The sequence below is a fragment of the Natator depressus genome, chromosome 1 (assembly GCF_965152275.1).
Source record: "Natator depressus isolate rNatDep1 chromosome 1, rNatDep2.hap1, whole genome shotgun sequence".
In the NCBI taxonomy this organism is placed as follows: Eukaryota; Metazoa; Chordata; order Testudines; family Cheloniidae; genus Natator; species Natator depressus.
Genome location: NC_134234.1, coordinates 226,810,250 through 226,830,136, shown reverse-complemented (window position 1 = coordinate 226,830,136; position 19,887 = coordinate 226,810,250). Strand labels below are relative to the sequence as shown.

At 41.8% G+C, this 19,887-nt stretch overlaps 1 protein-coding gene across 4 annotated transcripts in view; it reads right to left on the bottom strand.

Moving 5' to 3' along the window:
• The window catches only part of SCUBE1 (signal peptide, CUB domain and EGF like domain containing 1), a 295,284-nt gene that overhangs the window by 232,284 nt on the left and 43,113 nt on the right, over positions 1-19,887 (bottom strand). For all 4 annotated transcript variants that reach the window (XM_074936783.1, XM_074936793.1, XM_074936801.1 and 1 more), the window contains exon 3: positions 14,430-14,558. In XM_074936783.1, the coding sequence (XP_074792884.1) occupies positions 14,430-14,558 (129 nt within the window). The remainder of the gene's footprint in view (positions 1-14,429; positions 14,559-19,887) is intronic.

The window sequence follows — 19,887 nt, the reverse complement described above, 5'->3', positions numbered from 1 at the left end:
GAAGGAAAGCTTTCATGTAAAGGCTCATGGGGACTGTCATAAGAAGGAATGTCTTATGGCAAAAGCTCAGGACTCAGAACCTATCTTCAATGAGCTTTTAGATCAATGATCCACTAATTTCAGTGTCTTTGGATCAGGCCCCTTAGAATCAGAATTGCTAGCTTTTTCTGTGTGAAACACTGGACAATAATCTAAGGAAAAGTGTTCTCTAACTTGGGCTTCCAAGCTCGCTACACCTAGCTCCCAAATTTTTAAAGGTGCTGACCACTTACAGCTCCAACTGATGTCCATGGGATTGCAGCTCTGAAAAGTCAGGCTCCGGGTGGCTCAAGTTGGGCACCCAAACACTCAGGGATCCAAAAATTTGAGTTCTCTAACTTGCCTGTGTCTCAGTTTCCCATATGGTATGCAAAAATGGAGATAATAGTTCCCAACATAGGCTCTGATGCCGTGGGTGCTCCAAGGCTCAAGCATCGATCAAAAAAAATCCACAAGGCCAGATTAATCTTTTGTGTGCTCTGGTGCCTGGACTGTGGCCCCGCCTCCTGCTCCGCTCATGCTCTGCCCAGAGGCCCCACCCACACTTAGCCTCTTCCCCCTGAGGCCCACCTGCCAGTCGGTCCTGAGTCCCTGCCCCTGCTCGACCTCTTCCCCATGAGGCCCTGCCCATGCTCCCATGGGGGAGCAGACAGAAAGGCGCACCCACCGGCAAGAACAAAAGTCAGCACCTGTGGTTCCCACCCACGGGCTAATGGAGCGTGCCTTTAAGAGACACATTGTTCATAAGCCATAGATCTTTAGCCATGACAATTTCTTTGGACTTATGGGAAGGTCTTATGCCCCGGGGTGGGCAAACTACGGCCTGCTGGCCACATCCAGCCCGCCCGCCATTTTAATCCGGCCTTCGAGCTCCCACCGGGGAGCGGGGTCTGGGGCTTGCCCCGCTCTGGTGCTCCAGCCAGGGAGAGGGGTCAGGGGCCACTCCGCACGGCTCCCAGAAGCAGCAGTATGTCCCCCTTCTGGCTCCTACACATAGAGGCCACTAGGGGCCTCCGCTCTGCATGCTGCTCCCAAGCGCCTTCCCTGCAGCTCCCATTGGCCGGGAACTGCACCCAGCGGGAGCTGCAGGGGCTGCACCAGAGGATGGGGCAGTGTGCAGAGCCGCTTGGCTCCACCTCTGTATAGGAGCCATAGAAGGGACATGACGCTGCTCCAGGAAGCCGCTTGAGGTAAGCGCCGCCCCGAGCCTGCACTCCTGAGTCACCCTCGGAAACCCTCAGTCCCAGCCCACACCACCTTCCTGCACCCCAACCCCTCCATCCCCACCCCAGCCCCTGCACCCGTAGCCGGAGCCCTAACCCCCACCCCCACATGCCCCCCTGCCCCAGCTTTGATCCCCTTACCACCCTCCAAACCCCTCGGTCCCAGCCCGGAGCATGCTCCAACACCCCAAACCCCTCATCCTCAGCCCCACCCCAGAGACCGCATCCCCAGCCGGAGCCCTCACCCCCCTGCCTCAATCTGGGGCCCCCTCCTGCACCTTGAACTCCTCATTTCTGGCCATACCCCAGAGCCCACATCCCCAGCCAGAACCCTCACCCGCTCCCGCACCCCAGCCTCAATTTCACGAACATTCATGGCCCGCCTTACAAATTTCCGTACCCAGATGTGGCCCTTGGGCCAAAAAATTTGCCCACCCTTGTCTTATGCCCTTTGACCAGAGTCATGCTAATCAAGCCTGAGGTACTCAAAATGCCTCTCTTCAACTTGTTTCGTGAACTAGTACTTCTATTAATAAGGGCACAAACTGTTAACAGATGAAATGTGCCTGGACTACGTAGGCCTCAGTCCCAGCAGGACTATGGTCCAATCACTTTTTGGCCACATCACACCTGCGTGGCACTGTGTCTCTGTTTGCCAGATTGCAATGCAACTCACTCTAATTTGGAGGGGGGTAGGTTTATGGAATAGGGGTTCAAGCTGCTGGTGGGGGAGGGGTCACCTGTGAGGGAAAGAGGAGAGTCAGACGTGTGTGGGCAAATCTATACTCTACCACTTTAAGCGGCACTTTGCAGTCCCTACACAAAATACACTTTTCCAGACAAATCAAAGACCTAATGTTTCTGAGGATTTGAATGAAGGGACTCCTGGAACTTTCTATGGTTACCACATGGCCAGTATTAAGAAGTGGATAAGGGAGAAAACCCTAAAACTTAAAACCAGTCAGGAGGCCAAGGGGGGGCAGGAAGGGGAGCAATATCAAAATTAATCCTATAATTATAACATTACATGAACAGGGAGCTTTGAGGCTTAATTCATTAGTATTTGTACAGCACATAGAGATCCATGGATGGAAGATGTAGTACAGGGGTTCTCAAACTGGGGGTCGTGACCCCTGAGGGGGTTACAAGGTTATTACACGGGGGGTCGCAAGCTGTCAGCCTCCACCCCAACGCCTCCAACATTTATAATTGTGTTAAAAATATTAAGAAGTGTTTTTAAATTCATAAGGAGGGTCGCACTCAGAGGCTTGCTGTGTGAAAGGAGTCCCCAGTACAAAAGTTTAGAACCACTGGTGTAGTACATGCGGATGACTATTGTTCATTATTAAATTCAGGAAGAGTTATGAAAATAAAGCCATTTAATTTTGTGCATCTGAATACTAAAGGCTCCAGTGTCTTAGTTGCCTTTGTCATTGTAATAATTCATTTGAGGCAAAAATCTGAATCAAAGGGAACTAGTGACTGTTTTAAAATGATATAACACTATTAAAAGTAAAATAAATTCTCTTAACAAGTAGGAAGCTAGAAATAATTTTGTAAAACATGATATGACTAGGAACTGCTACTTCTAATGTTAGGTTTTGAAAACAGGGCTCAAAAGGTGCCTGTAAAATAAACATACATTCACCTGTTTCCATGCATAGAAACTTTCCATTTGTGTATGCAGATCCATTACTTGTGCACTTTACTTCAATCTACAATGTGGATTTTTGCTGGTGCACCCATTGCAACTCATTTTGAAAGTCTGGCCTCCTCCTAGACCTCAAACAATTGCCAAGCCCTGAAATCCGTACTCATGCAAAATGCTCGCTGTAAAAGAGTAAGGGCTTTAGTCAATAAAAGCGTGTGGTTTCGTATGTGTTTTAATAAAAATTAAGAGTTATGAAAATAAAGCCATTGGGTTTCTACATCCCTCCTCTGACTGCCAAGAGGTTTCAATCAGATTAGCAACTATGAAAATCTTTAAGAGAATTTATGACTGATAATATCATTAAAGGCATATCTAGTGTATTAGAGGGTGACAGTACCAAATGGTCTGATCCCTACCCGTCACCTAGGTTTAGCAAAGTAGGGGGAACGCAGCTGGAGGAGGACCAAATGAATGGCCAATCATTCCGTTTCTCTTTAAAATATTTGTGTTTATGAAATGTACGAAGCTTTCCAAAAGTTGTTTAGCTTCACATTTAAAACGTTCAATGTTTTAACAGGAAAAAAATCTATTTGAACTGTTGGGTAATATAAAGAAAAATAAACATCAGTAATAGAAGCATTCATTTGGAGTTCATGTGAGCAACATATTGCATGCAGCTGTCTGAAGAGAGAAGAAAAAATAAAGCTGAATCAAAAGTAAGGCACTGCTCTCTTTAACCATGCCAGTGATTATGCAAGCTTAAATCAATTAGTGTTACAACTTGTCGACATTTCGCATCTGGGAGTATATGAAGTGATTTCTTATATATTTGAAACTCCCCTCCTGCTTTACGTTCAGAAACAGATTCAGCCAACCCCACCCCCAGTTTACACCTTCATCCCAACACTGTGGGAGAGGCATCAGGTAGGTTTTTTTTTCTAACTGAATTTAAAAGAAATCAAACTAAATAGTAACATTTGATAGACATGCCTGGTCTGTTAAATATATGTATATAGAGATTTCATTCAATTTAATAAAATCACTAGAAATTACATGTGTTGTAATGATGGTCACTCTGTAATATGGTAACACCCTGTTAAACAGAAAGATCTGATGACTATTTTCCGGTATAGCTAACTGTTGCAGTGATTGGTTTGTTTCTGATATTTACATGGCAAGAATTTGTAAACTTGTTAAAATAAACAGTTTAAAAAAATCAAATGATCCTTGACAGCAAAGGGAGGGCACTGAAGTGCTGAATGTGGGAAGTGCTGAACTGCCATTTTAAAGTTTTATATATATTATCCAATTGAAATTGCAGATTATCATCATCTGGGTTGGAATCAGGCCAGCACATTGGGGCTAGCATCCCAACTTTTAGGAAATGGGCCATTAGCTCCTAAAAGAGCACAAGAAGTTAGATTCTTGGTTTTATGTCCTGCCCTGAAATGCATTTACAGAGAGAGAAAGACACACATGACTTTTTTTGCTGGCCTGTTTCCAACCCAGGTAATAACATTCTGCAATGTCAATTCACTTCCTGTCCCAAAGTGTTGTGCAGTACGACTGTGTATTGTTAAAGATGGCTGCAGTGCAATAGGGGTGGAAGTAACCCCTGTAAAACCACTAATCCCTTATTCATGTCCAAAGCTTGCTATGAGATTTAATTAAAGTTTACAAAACATTCAAATGAAAGATGCTTTAGGAGTACTATTTTTAACAACAACAACAGGGTCATCAAGTTCACATTGTTTACACATCAAGTTCACACTTAGGTTCAAATCCTCAAAGGTGATCAAAGGATATCCTGTGTGGAGATCAGGAGGTCACTTAATCTTTGTGTGCCTCAGTTCCCTATATATTAAAATGTAGAAAATAATACTTCCTTTCTTCACAGGAATGTCATGAGTATAAATCCATTAAGTGTTTGTGAAGTGCTTGGATAGTATAGCAAGATAACTAAAATAAATGTATAAATTAACATATTAAAATAAAAATTATTGTCTATATTATCTTGTGTCTTGTTTGGTGGTGGTGAACAACTGTATGACACCTATTTAAGAAGGCTTATTGCCTAGAGACGTTATAAAGAAAATACTACTCCATGAAATATAAACTAATCTTAACATGTTAAGGTGAATGCAATCTGGAAAACAGGAAGTGTTTTTGTAATAAAGCAACACTAACTCCTAATAAAAAGGGAATGTTACAGATGATCGCTGGGGGTGGGGGCGGAGTCCAGAGAGCTCTGAATATGTTTATTGAGCTATGCAAACGGCAAAATTAATTCCTGATACAATTCTGTTTTTACACCAGGAATAAATTTGACTCATGATAATTTCCCCAAATGTGGATTCAGTTTAGTTAGTACAAATCAACGACAGTAATTTCAATTTTTGGGGGGGGGGGGGGGAACGGACAGACTGATAATGATATGTTCATAATTCTGCCTCCAGGAGAAGAACATGCAATTTGGAGGTTTTTAAATGCAACAGTCAATCCAAATAATGTTTTCTTCCTCCATGTATAACCTATACACATTGTTTTCTTTCCTTATTTTTTCATATTCAGATTAGCGATTGGGAAATAGAAGACTTGGTACAGAGAAACATCAGCTTATCTGTGAGCCACTCTGGCCAAGAGATCTTGCAAAACAGGGCTCTCTCAGCTTCCAGTTTCAAATAGACAAGGCATTCTCCTCCATTTTCTATTCTGAAAGCTTTGGTGAATAGCTTTGGAATGGTTAGCTGTGGGTAGCAATAAGAATTGCCCTTACCAAAGTTTTTAGTAATTTTCCTGGCTCAATCTCAGGTTTATACCCCATTCTTATCGTCCTTGAACTCTGCTGCTTTTAACAATGTTCATCACACCTTCCTGCTTGGCTATTGTAACAGTCCTCCTCCTGGTGCCTCTCCTCTCTCTGATCATTCCTAGTGCATCTGAATAGGTAGGCCCTCCTTCTCCACTCTCCCTGGTGGTCCCTTTGACCCCCTCCTCTCACTTTACTCCCTTTCTTTAGGTACACACATCCATTCACACAATTTCAACCATCATCTTTCTGATGGCGATTGTCAAATCTGCCTTTTTACTCCTGACTCCTCTTCCTCCATCCAGTCCTGCATCTCAGCCTGAGATCTCCTCCTGTGTATCTTGTTGTCAGTTTAACATGGCCAAAACTGAACACCTGAACTTTTCTCTAAAATAGTCTCAGCTTACTGTATTCTCTACAGCACCTTTTTTCTCACTGAAGCCCAAAGCATAGAAGTCATCTCTGACTCCACAGAAAAAAACCAGAATCCATGTTTAGTGAAGACGAAACATAGAGCTGAGATGAAACATAGAGCTGAATATCATCCATACAGTGGTGGCAATGCTTCAACTCAGTACCTCTCACAGTCTCTCCCAGCAGCCTCAAATTCATGTGGAGCAGGATACATGACCAGACTAAGTAAGCAGTGCCCTCAGGGCCGGCCCACAACATTTTGGCACCTGAGGTGGGGAGCTCAAATGACGTCCCCATACCCCTTTGCTTGGGCCAAAACTTTGAAAGGTCTCAATTCTGCCTTCTTCCTGTTCTACTCCTTTCATGGTACTGCTCTGCTACCTAGCCCAATAAAGGAGAACTAACAACTTAAATGCCTTGTTCAAAAATTTTAAGTAACACTTAACTTTCAAATGCCTGAACAGCAAATGTAACTTTTCTTGTCTGCGCAGTAAACACTGGCATTTTTATCTGTTTGAATAATCAAAGTGGTGCTTTCCATGCCCTCTTGGTTGCAAAGATTTGAACTGCTTCCTGAAGGTCCACAGTCTGGGCCAGCTCATGCTCTATTGAGATGGTTGCAAGGCTGACCAGCCTCTCCTGTGTCATTGTGGAGCATAGATGTGTTTTTATTAACTTCAGCTTGGAGAAGTTGCGTTCTCCACTGGCAACTGTTACAGGAAGTGTTAGAAGTATGTGCAGAGCAACAAAAGCATTTGGAAAGAGGGTGGTCATCTTATTTGTGCACATATATTCCAGAACAGCCTTTGGAGTTGATCCTGCTGAAATGTATCTTGAAACGGCTTTCAGTTCATCACCTAAATCGTCATCAATATCACATGCATCAATATCACGCATGTCATCATGTGTCAACACTGTCTCTAGAGCCCTGCATTGCTGGTGTAGGTCTTCTTCAGGTATAGTGAGGAGTTTTGGAATATCATACAACATCCCAAATATACTGCTGTGTTCCTTGAGCTACATGAAACATTCTTCAACTGACTGTATTGCACAATCTAGCACCTGGTTAAAGAATTCAACTTTAAATTGTTGTTTGGGGTCTCTTATGGGATTATCCTGTGCCTCGTAATCAAAATGTCTTCTTCGGTGTCTTCTTCTTGTATTCTTGAATGGGTGGGAAAACAGCTTCAGTGTGAAGTTCCTCTGCCAACTTCTGTGCATTCTTCAGAACTTTTCAGAACTTTTTGCCAGTAAAGAGACTCTGATGCAATCTTCTCTTGATGCTGATCATCTATGGTGGCCTTTAACCTTAGTCTCATCTCAAGCTCTTTCCACCTATGGAGTGCTCTCTGCTGATTTGCTGCCTTCCAATGGCATGCTAGATTTCTAGCCAGATTTTTCCAGTCCTTTGTTCCTGTAGAACCCAATGTGGCTGGAACATTAGACTGGAAGAGTTTGCAACAGAAACAGTATGCAGCATTGTAGGTTTTTGAGTACATAAGCCATGGCCTCTCCACTTTGTCACCATTGGGGATTTCACACCAATCATGTGTTGGATGGAAACTTCTATTTTCATTGTTTTGGGGGAACATGAAGTTTTTCACTTGCTGTGCCCCATGCAGTACAAGGAAGTCCCTCAGGCAACTGCTCAAGTGGGTCCACAGTCCTGGATCATCTAGACTTAAGGAACTAAACTCAGCAGCAGCTGTTTCTTGCGCCTCCACCACACACTTCTCTGATCTACACTTTTCTTCAGGAATGTGTATGGTTACATCCATTTGAGATGGAGATATGGATGCTGCAGTAGCTGCCAGGTCACCTGCACTCTAACTGGAAGATCAGGCATCTCCTCACCACTCAGATCCTCACTGGGGCCAGAAGGCTTACCATGAACATTTGTGCCTATGTATCTCAGGAGAGCTCCTTCCTGCTTAGATAGAAAAGCTTCCTTTGTTTTCTTTCTTTTTCTGAATGCTGCCCCAGAGGGGCGTTTTCTTCTTTCACTCATGACTGTTGTTCTGAGCCAGCTATAGTGGCTCTCAACACTCAATTTAAGGGGACAAATAAGCAGGCTGGTAGCAGGCCCTGAGTGAGAGAAGATATCAGCGTCTTAAGGGCCTAACTGGCTCCTACTACTTCAGTTGACTGCCTGTTCTTCTCAAGTGGGTTCAGGGAAGCAGCAGGAAACAGGAAGCTCCCTGAGAAGCTGGTGTTAATCAGTCCAGGCTCCTGGGGGTGCTACAGAGGTACATAAGAGGCTCCTCCCCCTCTCTCTCCCTGCAGCTCCTGCTGCTTTCTGTTATTCCCTCTCACCTTTTCTCCTGCCTGCCTGTTATGTCTCTTGTGCCCTCCTTCCTCCAGCACAGCACTCCACCATCTCTGTGCTTCTAGCGCAGAGAGAATACATATGCTCCAGCAGCAGACACAATTTTCTATACTCTGGGTCCTAGTGGCACCCCCCCTCCCCCCAGTCTGGCACCTGAGGCGGCCACCTCAGTTCGCCTCATGGTAAGGCCAGCCCTGAGTGGCCTAAGGTTGAGGGTCCCTGAGAAGATAGGGAAATTGCTTATCATCACTATCTGGAATTTCTCAGATGCAAGATCTGGACTACAATAGTACCACCTCATCCAGCCCCAGCAGGGCACTGTAAGTGAGTCAACAAACCTCTGTCAGTGCTACGGAAGATTGGTATGAGATATAAAATCAGCACAGACATCTTCCCAGAAGACCATTACTAGGAGCAGACCATACTTTCTTCCTCCCATTCATACAACATTCCAGTGAGGTAGGTGGACAAATATTATTAACCCAATTTTATAGATTGGAAACCACAGAGCAAAACAGTGACATAGCCGGGATTAGACTGAAAAGCAAGAAACTCTCTCTCTCTTCCCTGCTAGATTCAAGTCATTCTCGATTTATCATCCTGGATGCTACTCAGAACTCACAGACATTATGATAGAAAGTAACAACAAATTCTAAAGTCTCTACAACAGCAGCAGCATAGAAATACAAACCTCTCCATACCCATGTTGCACCTTAGTCTGAAATGGAAGAAGCGTTACAGCACCAGTGCTTTAGCCATCTCCCCCCATGCTTAAATCATTGAAATCATGGCAAGAGCTCATGCAAAGATAGAGGTGTCTAGGCACCAGTCTGATGGTATATAACTGTTTTATCCACAGAGCTACCAGCAGAGCGATCCATCAGACAATACAATTCCCCAAAGAAATCAGCAAATCTTCTAATCAAAATATATCAATAAATTAAGTGCTAAATTCTACCCATAGAGGCTCATCATCTTTCAGAATATGATTCTAGGGACCTAATTTAGCAAAGCATTTAAGTTCACACTTAAGTCTATCCCTTCAGCAAAACAATTAATCTGGTGTTTAACTGTAAGTCCCACTGCTGATAATGGGCATTAAGAACATCTCTAGTTGCTTTGCTGAACTGGGCCTGAGATCATATTCTGAATAAATAGTTTTTAAGGGATAAATCCCACCCATTGAAGCTCATGCTGACATCTCCTATCGATGTTACTGGAGCACTCTGCATATTAAAAAACAGAATTTAATCTTAAAATGTATATCTACTATGGATGATTTATATCTATTGTGGCTATTAGGCATCAGTCAAAAGGATGATCAATTATTTCAGGGCCTCGGCTAGAGGAAAAAGAATAACTGAAAGTGACAGTATGGTTAAAACTATGAAGGACATGAAATAAAATTAATTTATCAATAAATCAATGGGGGAAAATAAAACTGAAAATAACATCTGGAGAAGTGAGCTAATTGCTTTTAAGAAAAAGAGCAGTACTTCATATATGGAAGCAGAAAGCATATTTCATTACTGGTTTCAAATGAAGAATCAAGAAATCTTATTGCAAGAGCCTAAACATTAGCCTTGTATCCACTGAACAGAATTTAGAATAATAATATTCAAAAAGAACTACTGCTACTTCAAGTGATTTCAATACTAAAAGCAGTTATTTTTAGCAAGACAAGGATCTCATCATAATTTGAATTCTCCATGGTGTCATTTCACATTATATTTGAGAAATTCCTCAATAAAAATGTCAAATAGAGAGTGAGTTGAACTCCCCAGAGGACAGATTTGGATATTTTCCAGTATAAATTTGTAGCCAAGAAATCTCATCCAAAAAAAAAAAAAGTTCACCTCATTAGAAAGAAAGAGAAAATGTTTAAATACGAACACAGGAGAAAACACTTAACCCATCAACCGCATCTTGTCTAATTAATTGAGAAAACTCCATCTTTGGCTGCATCTGAAGAAGATTGTGATCATTTTTCTACACTGACTATACTGCAAAGACATGCAGTGGAGGCTTAGAAAGGAATGTGAACCTTGACAAGTAGGGATGGTTCAAAATTTTGCATGAAGCAAGGGATGTGCGGGTTATGATATAGCTTTCTTCTCAACTGTGACTGGATTATATCCTCTGGTCAGTGGAATTCTAGAGAAGTCAAGTGTAATCCCAAGAGTTCTACACAGTCACATGTGTAGCTTACGGCATCACTGTCGATAAGTCTCATTAAAAATTTAAGAGCAAATGAACTACAACAGAGTGACCTCTGCCTTGTATCCAAGCATATAACTTCTAGTGATGTCAGTGAAACTCTTATGGAAGGGTCCTATTCAATTAAATACAGAAAGAAGAGGCCATGTTTAAACCAACCTATGGAATTTTATAGTAGCAATATCACTCTATTAAATTCTATAGGATGGTTTATGAATTCTATAGAACGGAAATCATTGCATGTTGAATCCTATAGGATTTAGAATCCTGTTTAGTTTCTATAGAGCCTTATTTATTTCATCCTGATCAAGCACTATATGGCTTTTCCAGAAGCGACATGGAGATATGTATAAAAGACATGATATAGTCCCAGACTGGCTATCCTTTGGCTTTGAGATTTGCTGGAAATATCACTTGTACATAAAGCTGAAAAAATATCAGCAAAACAGTTCATTCACTGGTGAGAAACTATTTTGTACAATTTTAATGAAACATTACTGGTTTTTCCTGTTATCCACAAAAACAAGAGGTGGTTTTTGAAAGGAAGGGATGTATGTGTGGAGGAAAAGGGACACACACAACTCTTATTTATTCCAGGGTTGAATTTCTCCATTAGAAAAGAAAGGAAAAATCTCTTTTCTTTGGCAGCAAATAGCCAAAGTTAGCCCAGGCCAAAATTTCCAAAAAGTGATGGAAATCTCAGTTTCACTTGTGCAAATGCAAATGAGTTTGTTGTAGCTCAGTTTGTCTGGGATTTAAGTGCTCATAAACTCAGCTACTAATATTAAGACAGCCAACAATGTCACTCAATAGTTAAAGGCATGCACACTCATCTCAGCTTAAGGGAAGTTATGCATAACCTACCCTGTATATAAAAAGACAAGAACGTTCCCCTTTTGATGACTGATGTCCAGTTTCTAAGGGACACAGGCACTTCCCAAAAAGTGTCATCCATGATATGTCATCCATAGGTTAAAGTATGATCCCATGGCATGGCAAGGGTTTTGCACTGCCACTGTCTGGACTGAAGACTTCCATCTCGAGGGCTCACTATTGGGCACGTTTCAACGTCTGTAAATTCATTTAAAATTTTAAAAGGTGGAAAGGGGAGACTGTTCCCCTAATTTCCTTTTCATTGTGAAAATATAGGATCAGTTATTTTATTGCCACACACCAGCAATCATCCACCAACCCCAATTTTTCAATATGCATTCCAAGGAACATATCCTCTCCTAGCTACGTGGCCCCAAAAGGATGAAGACTTAATCTTAATCCAGTGTCCTAAATATCTATCCTGAGGAGCCCACATAGTATTATTCCCTCTCCTCCATAGTTCACTGAATCTCCTCTGTGCAGTCAGCTTTGCAGAGGCTTTTGATTGGGATGAAAAGTACCAATTCACAAAATGGAGCATGATCGGGGGGACAGCAACTGAACATGACAAATCTGCAGGAGACTCTTGGTAAATCTTAGGTCAATACTTGAATAATATGTTGGGGAGGACCATGCCCTCTTATAGGAGGCATGACGCTACTCTAGGAAACTTCATGAGTTTCAGTACAGTGTTCTATATTATTGTGGGTCATGCCCTCCAAAACATGTGGCTGACCTAAAGTCAATTGAGAAAACCACCAGAAATTTGAACATCTGCACAGCCAACAGAGTTTCGTTGTGTGCTCTGAAGACCCTCCAGATGGGGGTTTTGGCTCAGGCAAGGGAGAGCCATGATCACAGGGCAAGATAACAGTAACTGTATGGATTGATGGAGACCTTCAGATAAACCCCACAGATCAAATGAATGTGTGTTTATCAGTTCATGCCCCTTGTCTTCTGTTTGTTAGCACACCACGCCCAGCCCCCACCATCGAGAAGATCACTCTGAAATTGAGCTGAAAATAAAACTGGTCGAATACTGCAAAACAAACAAACCAAAAAAAAATCAATAATCACATACACATTTCCACACACATTCATTTGAATGCCAACTGATTGTGCTATTTGAACATGGTTTGTGCCCTGTTTTATTAGATATTCATGAACATTAGTATGAATAGTTTTTTTAAATAAATGACTGTTCTTTATAGACGAAACACCCATGTTCTCATATAATTATTAATTTGACCATCTCTATTTGAAACATATTAATCCAGGAGGGCATGATCTGGCCCAGAAAGCTTTAACCTAAATTTACCGACAGACTTTTAGAATACTGTGAGGAATGGAGGGAAAGTCTAGCGCTATATTTATACATTAGTCTGTTCAGAGCCTTTTAAATTTCTGTTTGTTTTTATGACAGACAAAATTTGGAAGCTCAAGTCAAAAAGCTGTTAATAGGCTGGATGTACAACCCATCTGAACAAACATCATTCCAGTGTGAAAATGAACAATGTGGGAAATATATGAGCTGCAATATGAAGGAACACCTACCCAAAAATTCTAGTTGTTCCACAGCCTCACTGAGTGCTGAGTGACACTACTGGACAATATTATTTGTTATTCATTACCTGATCTCCCAATTTTCACTATGTAAACAGAGTTTTCAGCTTTAACCAGCCTAAAATGTCAGCTGTACCAGTCAGTGCCTACTACCTACCATACGATTTTACACATACTACCCCATAATGATGTTTCGTCTGTGTCAAAACACTGGTCACTGGAATTTGTGCCTGGGATTTTTGAACAACTCAGTCTATTGCAGATTGTACATGCATGTGCACATGTACTTGTACATGCACAACTGAATGGAAGGAGGAAGCATGGACGCTAGGATTCAGCACAAAGACCTATCATGAAGGTAGGGATGGGGGACTTACAGTAGGAGTTATAAATGTAGGTAATGGCACTAAATGTCATATATACATGTCTTTAATTTACAGAATATAGGAATATACATCTTCATTCCCAAACCTGTTTGAAAATCAGAAATGGGTATGAACCAAAATCTTGGATCCAAACACCCCTGAACCTTGGGGTGTTTGAAATCCAGATGTGAACCTGCATACACACCTGGCAGCTTATGCCAGTCTCCAATTTAAACACTGGTAACATAGTTATAATTGTAACACTGCACTGTTCTACACCCCAGGAATCCTGTACTCTCACCAGACTTGTAGCTTTGACAGTCAAGAACTGGATTAGTCCCTGGCCAAGTATCTACCAGTAATAGTATTGCTTGATTATTATTAATTCTTCTAGTCCCCTAGGAGTTTCATTTTCTTTTTAAATCACATGAAAGGTCAGTCATGTGGTCCTGCTAATGTACACCGCATACTGATACCCTGCTACTGCATTGAAAACAATGAGCCAGACTTTAAGACATATGACAATGGGTTGCCTAGTGCTCGAATGGTAGGAGTTGGAGGCAACAGAGAGGGAGAGTTCTCTAAAAAAAGGGAGGAAAATGAAGACAGGTAACTTTTCTGAAGAAAAAAATAACATTCAGCGTAAGTGTGTGGCAGTGGCTTTTTGAATACATATTAGGGATGGACAAATTAGATTTGAATGGATTGAGGGCTAGGAGAAGCAAAGCTTGTCATTCTCAGGCTCAATGAACATATTAAGGGCTTACTCCAAAGCCCATTGGACTCAATGGAAAGATTCCAGTCTATTTCAGTGGGATTTGGATGAGGTCTTAACTGATAATATATGCCTGACTACAGAACTCAGAGAGAAAATATGGCTTGCTAACCACAACTTAACATGTAAAATGCACAAACTGAGTCACTCATCTTCATCACAGTAATTACTTACCAAGACAGTTGTGACCGTCATGAGCCAACATGAACCCATCATAGCATGTACACCTGTAGTTGCCTGGAATGTTGATGCATTCATGGACACAACCCCCATTGTAGAAGTCATTTTCACACTCATCAATGTCTAAAACACAGGGGAGAAAAGGCAATTTTCATTAAAAGATAACCAAGAATTCTGTTTAACATGGACTATGGGTGTCAGCATACAGAAATATTCTCCCTGCTAAATATGTAACATTGAATATACATATATGAATATTATATCATACATTTATGTTACATCTTTTACCCAACTGAGATCTCATAGTGCATTATGGAATGTATATGTAAGGGATTGGCTAGGACTGAATTTCAGCCATCTTGTGGGTACAATGTAGCAGCCATTCTGTTTCATGAGAACACTTTTTAGGAGGGGCTTGAGGAATAACTATATTCCCTCAGAAACTGAACAGCACGGGGATGAATTTAGGTGGGAAAGCTGGAATTTGCCCAGCAAGGACACTTTATGAATCATCCATACATATTACACTACCACACAGTACTATTTTATGGCATTGATTCAATATTAAGTGCCCTATCTACCAAAACTGGGGTTGAGATTCCATGTGAACTGAACCGCCGTTTTGAAGTGCTCTGTTATTTTGAATTTATAGTAAGAAGGGGAGATGGTCCTGGGGTCAAAACACTGTACTGGGACTCAGGGGATGTGGGTTCCATTCCTGGTTCTGCCACAGACTTCCTGCATGACCTTGGGCAAGTCATTTAATCCCTGTGCTTCAGTTCCCCTTCTCTAAATTGGGTATAATAGTACTTCCTTTCCCCCATCCTTTGTCTGTCTTGTATATTTTGAGTCTAAGCTATTTGGATAGGATCTCTCTGTTACTGTATGCATGCATGCTACTTAGGTCCGATTCTAGGTTTTATTTATTTGTATTACATTATTAATAAAGCTAATGTGATTCCATAGACAGCTAAACTAGAAAAATTAACAGAGAGAACAGATCTTTTTTGCCTTCTTCTCTCAAGGAATTCAAGTGACACTATTCAGTTCTACCAACAGGTTAGAGGACTATTTCACTTCCATGTACAAGAAGAACTATATAAAATTAGTACTGGAGCCATAAATTCTACCCATTTTGAAGATAGGGAGTGTCTTTTTCAGGGACTCACTGTTAGTCAATGGAATTCACCATGCTGGAGGATAGAAATTTATATCTCCAGAACTGTTGGTAAAACACCAAGGGAGAAAGACCAGTGAATTTAAATCATTTTCTGAAAACTTGAACAAAGGCAGCAAAGTATAGAGATCAGGCTCATTTTGGTCTCTGACTGTGCTTTGAGAAATGCCAACAGATCAGTAATGAGAATCATCATCATTATAACCACTCCATCCTGTGTCCCCAAATAGCTGGTTGATGCACTTGGAATAAACAGTGCCCAGGACGTTTATTCATAAACAAAAGTCCTAAGCAACTGCAGTGCCCGAGTAGGGTATTAAATGTGATTAGGTAGAGCAATGATTCTTTAGTGAGTGGAATATACCAGGAACTCGAACTAGGAGCATGGTCAGTTATATGAAACCTGTATATTTTTCATTGTATCTACTGTAGTAGTCAAAGTGCTCCCTGTATACAGCTTACTTTACCTTCTCTTAGCTCAAGTCTTATTCCACCTATAAGGCCAATATGTGGCTTTTTTCTGTGATAACTATACAGTTAGTTCAATCTGTTGATTCTGGAATTTCAGCCATCCTTAGCTTGTCAGGCTTTGATAACATTGTGACCCCTTTCCAGAGGAACCCAACAACACAAAGCAAAACAAGTGAAACAGAGATATGTTTTTATCCAGTGGTTCTCAACCTTTCCAGACTACTGTACCCCTTTCAGGAGTCTGATTTGTCTTGCATACGCCAAGTTTCACCTCACTTAAAAAATACTTGCTTACAAAATCAGACATAAAAATACAAAAGTGTCACAGCACACTATTACTGAAAAATTGCTTACATTCTCATTTTTACAATATATTCCAATTGATTTATTTTATACTTATATGGTACTTACATTTCAGTGTGATACTTGAGCCTGTTTTTCACTTGTGAGCCTTATCTGAAGCCCAAGCCCCACTGCCCAAGGCTGAAGATTGTAACTTAGCTTTGTCAGGTCCCCTGTGGCGTGAGGCCCTCGGCAATTGCCCTGTTTGCCACCCCCAAATGCCAACTCTGCAATTGTGAGCCCCCTAAACCTGTCCCACAACCTTCCTGGGGGGTCGCAATCCCCAGGTTGAGAAACACTGATATAGATGAGTTGAGTATCCCCTGGAAGACCTCTGTATATCCCGAGGGGTAGGCATACAACTTCAATCCATCCATAAATTGTTGAGCTAGATGCAGGAATTACTGGATGACCTACATAGCCTCTTTTATACAGAGAGATCAGACTAAATGATCATAACAGACCTTCTGGGCTTAAAATCTATGGATCTAAGAATAAGCATTTTGCTTGTTTTATGTCAAGACAAAAAAAATCTCTCACTGGCACCTGAGGGAAGATTTGAGGGGTTGCACACACAAAAAAAAACAACCTGATCTGAGCTATCTCAAGAAGCTTGAGAACTCAGGCAAAATTTTCAACAAAATTTGCACTTTGAATGAACCACGCAAGTTTTGGGTGGAATTGGCTTTCTTAACAAAAAGATTTGTGCAGCCCAGTTTTTAATTCATATATGCCTCCTATGAGAGAGGCATTGATAGGTTTTATGTTGCAAGTAAAATGCTAGCCACATTAGAGAGCAAAACCGGTAACACTGCTTCAATGCAAAGACATCGTTATCATATTAAGGGCCGGTATTGCAGGTTTAGCGATAAGTATATTGCTAGCGACCACTGAGGTTGCATAGGAGATAACTGAACAAAAATGGCTGGCTGATGTGAATTTGTGGGCTCCTCTATTGGAATCTACATTACATTAGTTTCAGAGTGGTAGTCGTGTTAGTCTGTATCAGCAAAAACAACAAGGTGTCCTTGTGGCACCTTGTTTATTCTGAAGTAACACCATTGATTTCAGTGGAATTATACCAGCATAACTGAGAGCAGAAGCTAGCCCATCATTTTCATATTGTAGCTATTACTCTCCAACCACTGACCTTACACAACACCACCTCAGGGGAGCACAAAGCTACTGAGCTCCAATGTCCGATTATCCAAAACCTACATGAGAACCTCTTTGGTCAAAGAAGTCAGGCTGGAAATCTCATTTGAATAGACTTGCTCGATTTCCACTGCTTCCTGATTTTGGCCAGAGTGGAAATACCAGGAGAAAAACAGCTTTTCTTTTTGTTTTTCCAGTCCCAGCCCTGGTTAAAGCCATGAAGCACAGAGACACACAAAAATGGAAACAAAACCAAAGGCAAAACTCCCCAAGTGATGGGAAATGTCCTGAATCTCAATGAACTCACTTAGAACTACATTGTCATTGCACTGGACTTCATTCTAGCTAGCTAGCCAGGTATAGGCAAGTGGCTTTCCCACCATGCTTTTTACACAGTTCACACTCTGGAGCTGATCCAAATGCTCCCGCTTCCTCCTCCCCCCACCCCCACTGGAATGTGCCTTTATCATTAACTTAAATAAGGGTTCAGGGAAGTTCTGTCCACAATGCTAACTAGCACTTGCTATAAGAATATACAATCCTAATACAGGAGAAACTATTCATGATGACATTCAAATTTGGAGTCTACTGATTTTTGGTATTGTCAAAACAGTAGTGAACTGAAATCAATATTTAGTAAAACCAAATTAAGAAACCAGACTAAAAAGATATCTGAAGTTGTAAAGCAAACTATGGGTATTTTAGGAGCTGTGACTTTATCCTAAAAGTACAGTAGCCCATTTTGTCCCTTATGTTGAAATACCACCTCTAAAATAATTTTGATATCCACATGATTCAGTTCAAAAACTTGAAGTGCAACCTAGGTATTTGGGAAAGTTCCAGAATTCTGGACATCACTGTATATATTGTGTTACTTTATCAAAATGGGCAAATATGAATTACTAACCTCTGATGAAATGGAAGCTATTCTTAAAATTTTTTGTGTTAGCAAGGTTGACTATAATTCAACTCAGAGGTGGAATCTGTAGCTTTGACTACGCTAGGCAAAATAGTTAGAAAGTTTCCCATTGTTGCTAAAACAAGTTCAGCTACACAGAGACTCAACTGTTGAGAGCCCGAACATAGACAAAAAACAGAGTAAATCCAGTTGATGCTGTCACCAGGTTTAACTTGACATGGTATTAAATATGGCACTATCCACAGGAGTCTAGTGTAACACTTTCAAAAGTACCTAAGGGTAAGTCTACACTGCAACATAACCCAGGCTCAGACTCAGGCTTGAGTCCAACCCCCCCTTTCTGTCTATAGACAAATCTCTCAGACTTGTGCTTGGACCCAGGGACCTAGCACCCCGTGAGAGTGGGAGGTTCAAGCCTGAGTCAAGCCGGGACCCGGGGTTTAAGCCCTATTGCTTACAGTGTAGATGCAGCACCCCCACACTTAGGTCCTGGAAGTTCATCAAAAGTATCCCACAACCCCATGGGCCAACTTCCTTTGTCCTCTCTATCCCAAGAATTGCCAAATGACTCCAGGGAAATGGAAGCAACCTCATTGAATCAGCAGTTAGCCTTTCCGTTTTATTCCGACCGCTAAGCTGCAAACACACTTTTGGAGAACATGGTGTGTTTGCAATGGACACTGACCAGAAGTAGTCCTTTGCAAAGTGCGCTGCTTCATGGTCACAGGAGCACAGCCAGATTTTTTTTAATCTCTGGTGTGAGGCCAGAATTAAAACAGTGGATTTTAGTAATGACCATGCATACCATTGAAGAGTCTTACAGAGTTGGAAATTTACTGGACCCAGTGATCAGTTGAGGGAGTGGATTAAGTGGCTCAAGACCAAATACTGGAAAACCAGGGACCAGAACCACATCTTGGGCAACTCGCTGATATTGTGCCCATTTTATGAGGAGTTTGACTTGGTGCTGGGTACTGCCCCAAGCATGGAGTCAAACAGCAGTGCACAATGACTTAGTCAGCTGGGATGGTGACCCATTTGCCCCAGAATTCAGCATGGGGACTGATGGGAACCAGCAGCAGGCACCGAGAGCAGCCACTGAAGTGGAGAGCTTTGCTGCCGAAGTAGCTGGAGGACATTCTGGGCCATACTTGGAGAAGCTTTTTGATGCCCGACCCCTGCACTGAGGAACAGCCTGCCACGGAACTAGCAACAGAGATGGAAGGGACAGAAGCGCCCTGTAGCCTGGTAGGTTTCTGGCTCCATTTTAATATTTCTGTGCTCCCGCACTGGGATATGTGAGACAATAACCCTCTGTGCCTTGTCCTGTTCCAGGCCATTCGAACTCCACTGACAGAAGCTCTTCCACAGCTCAACCACACTGCAGC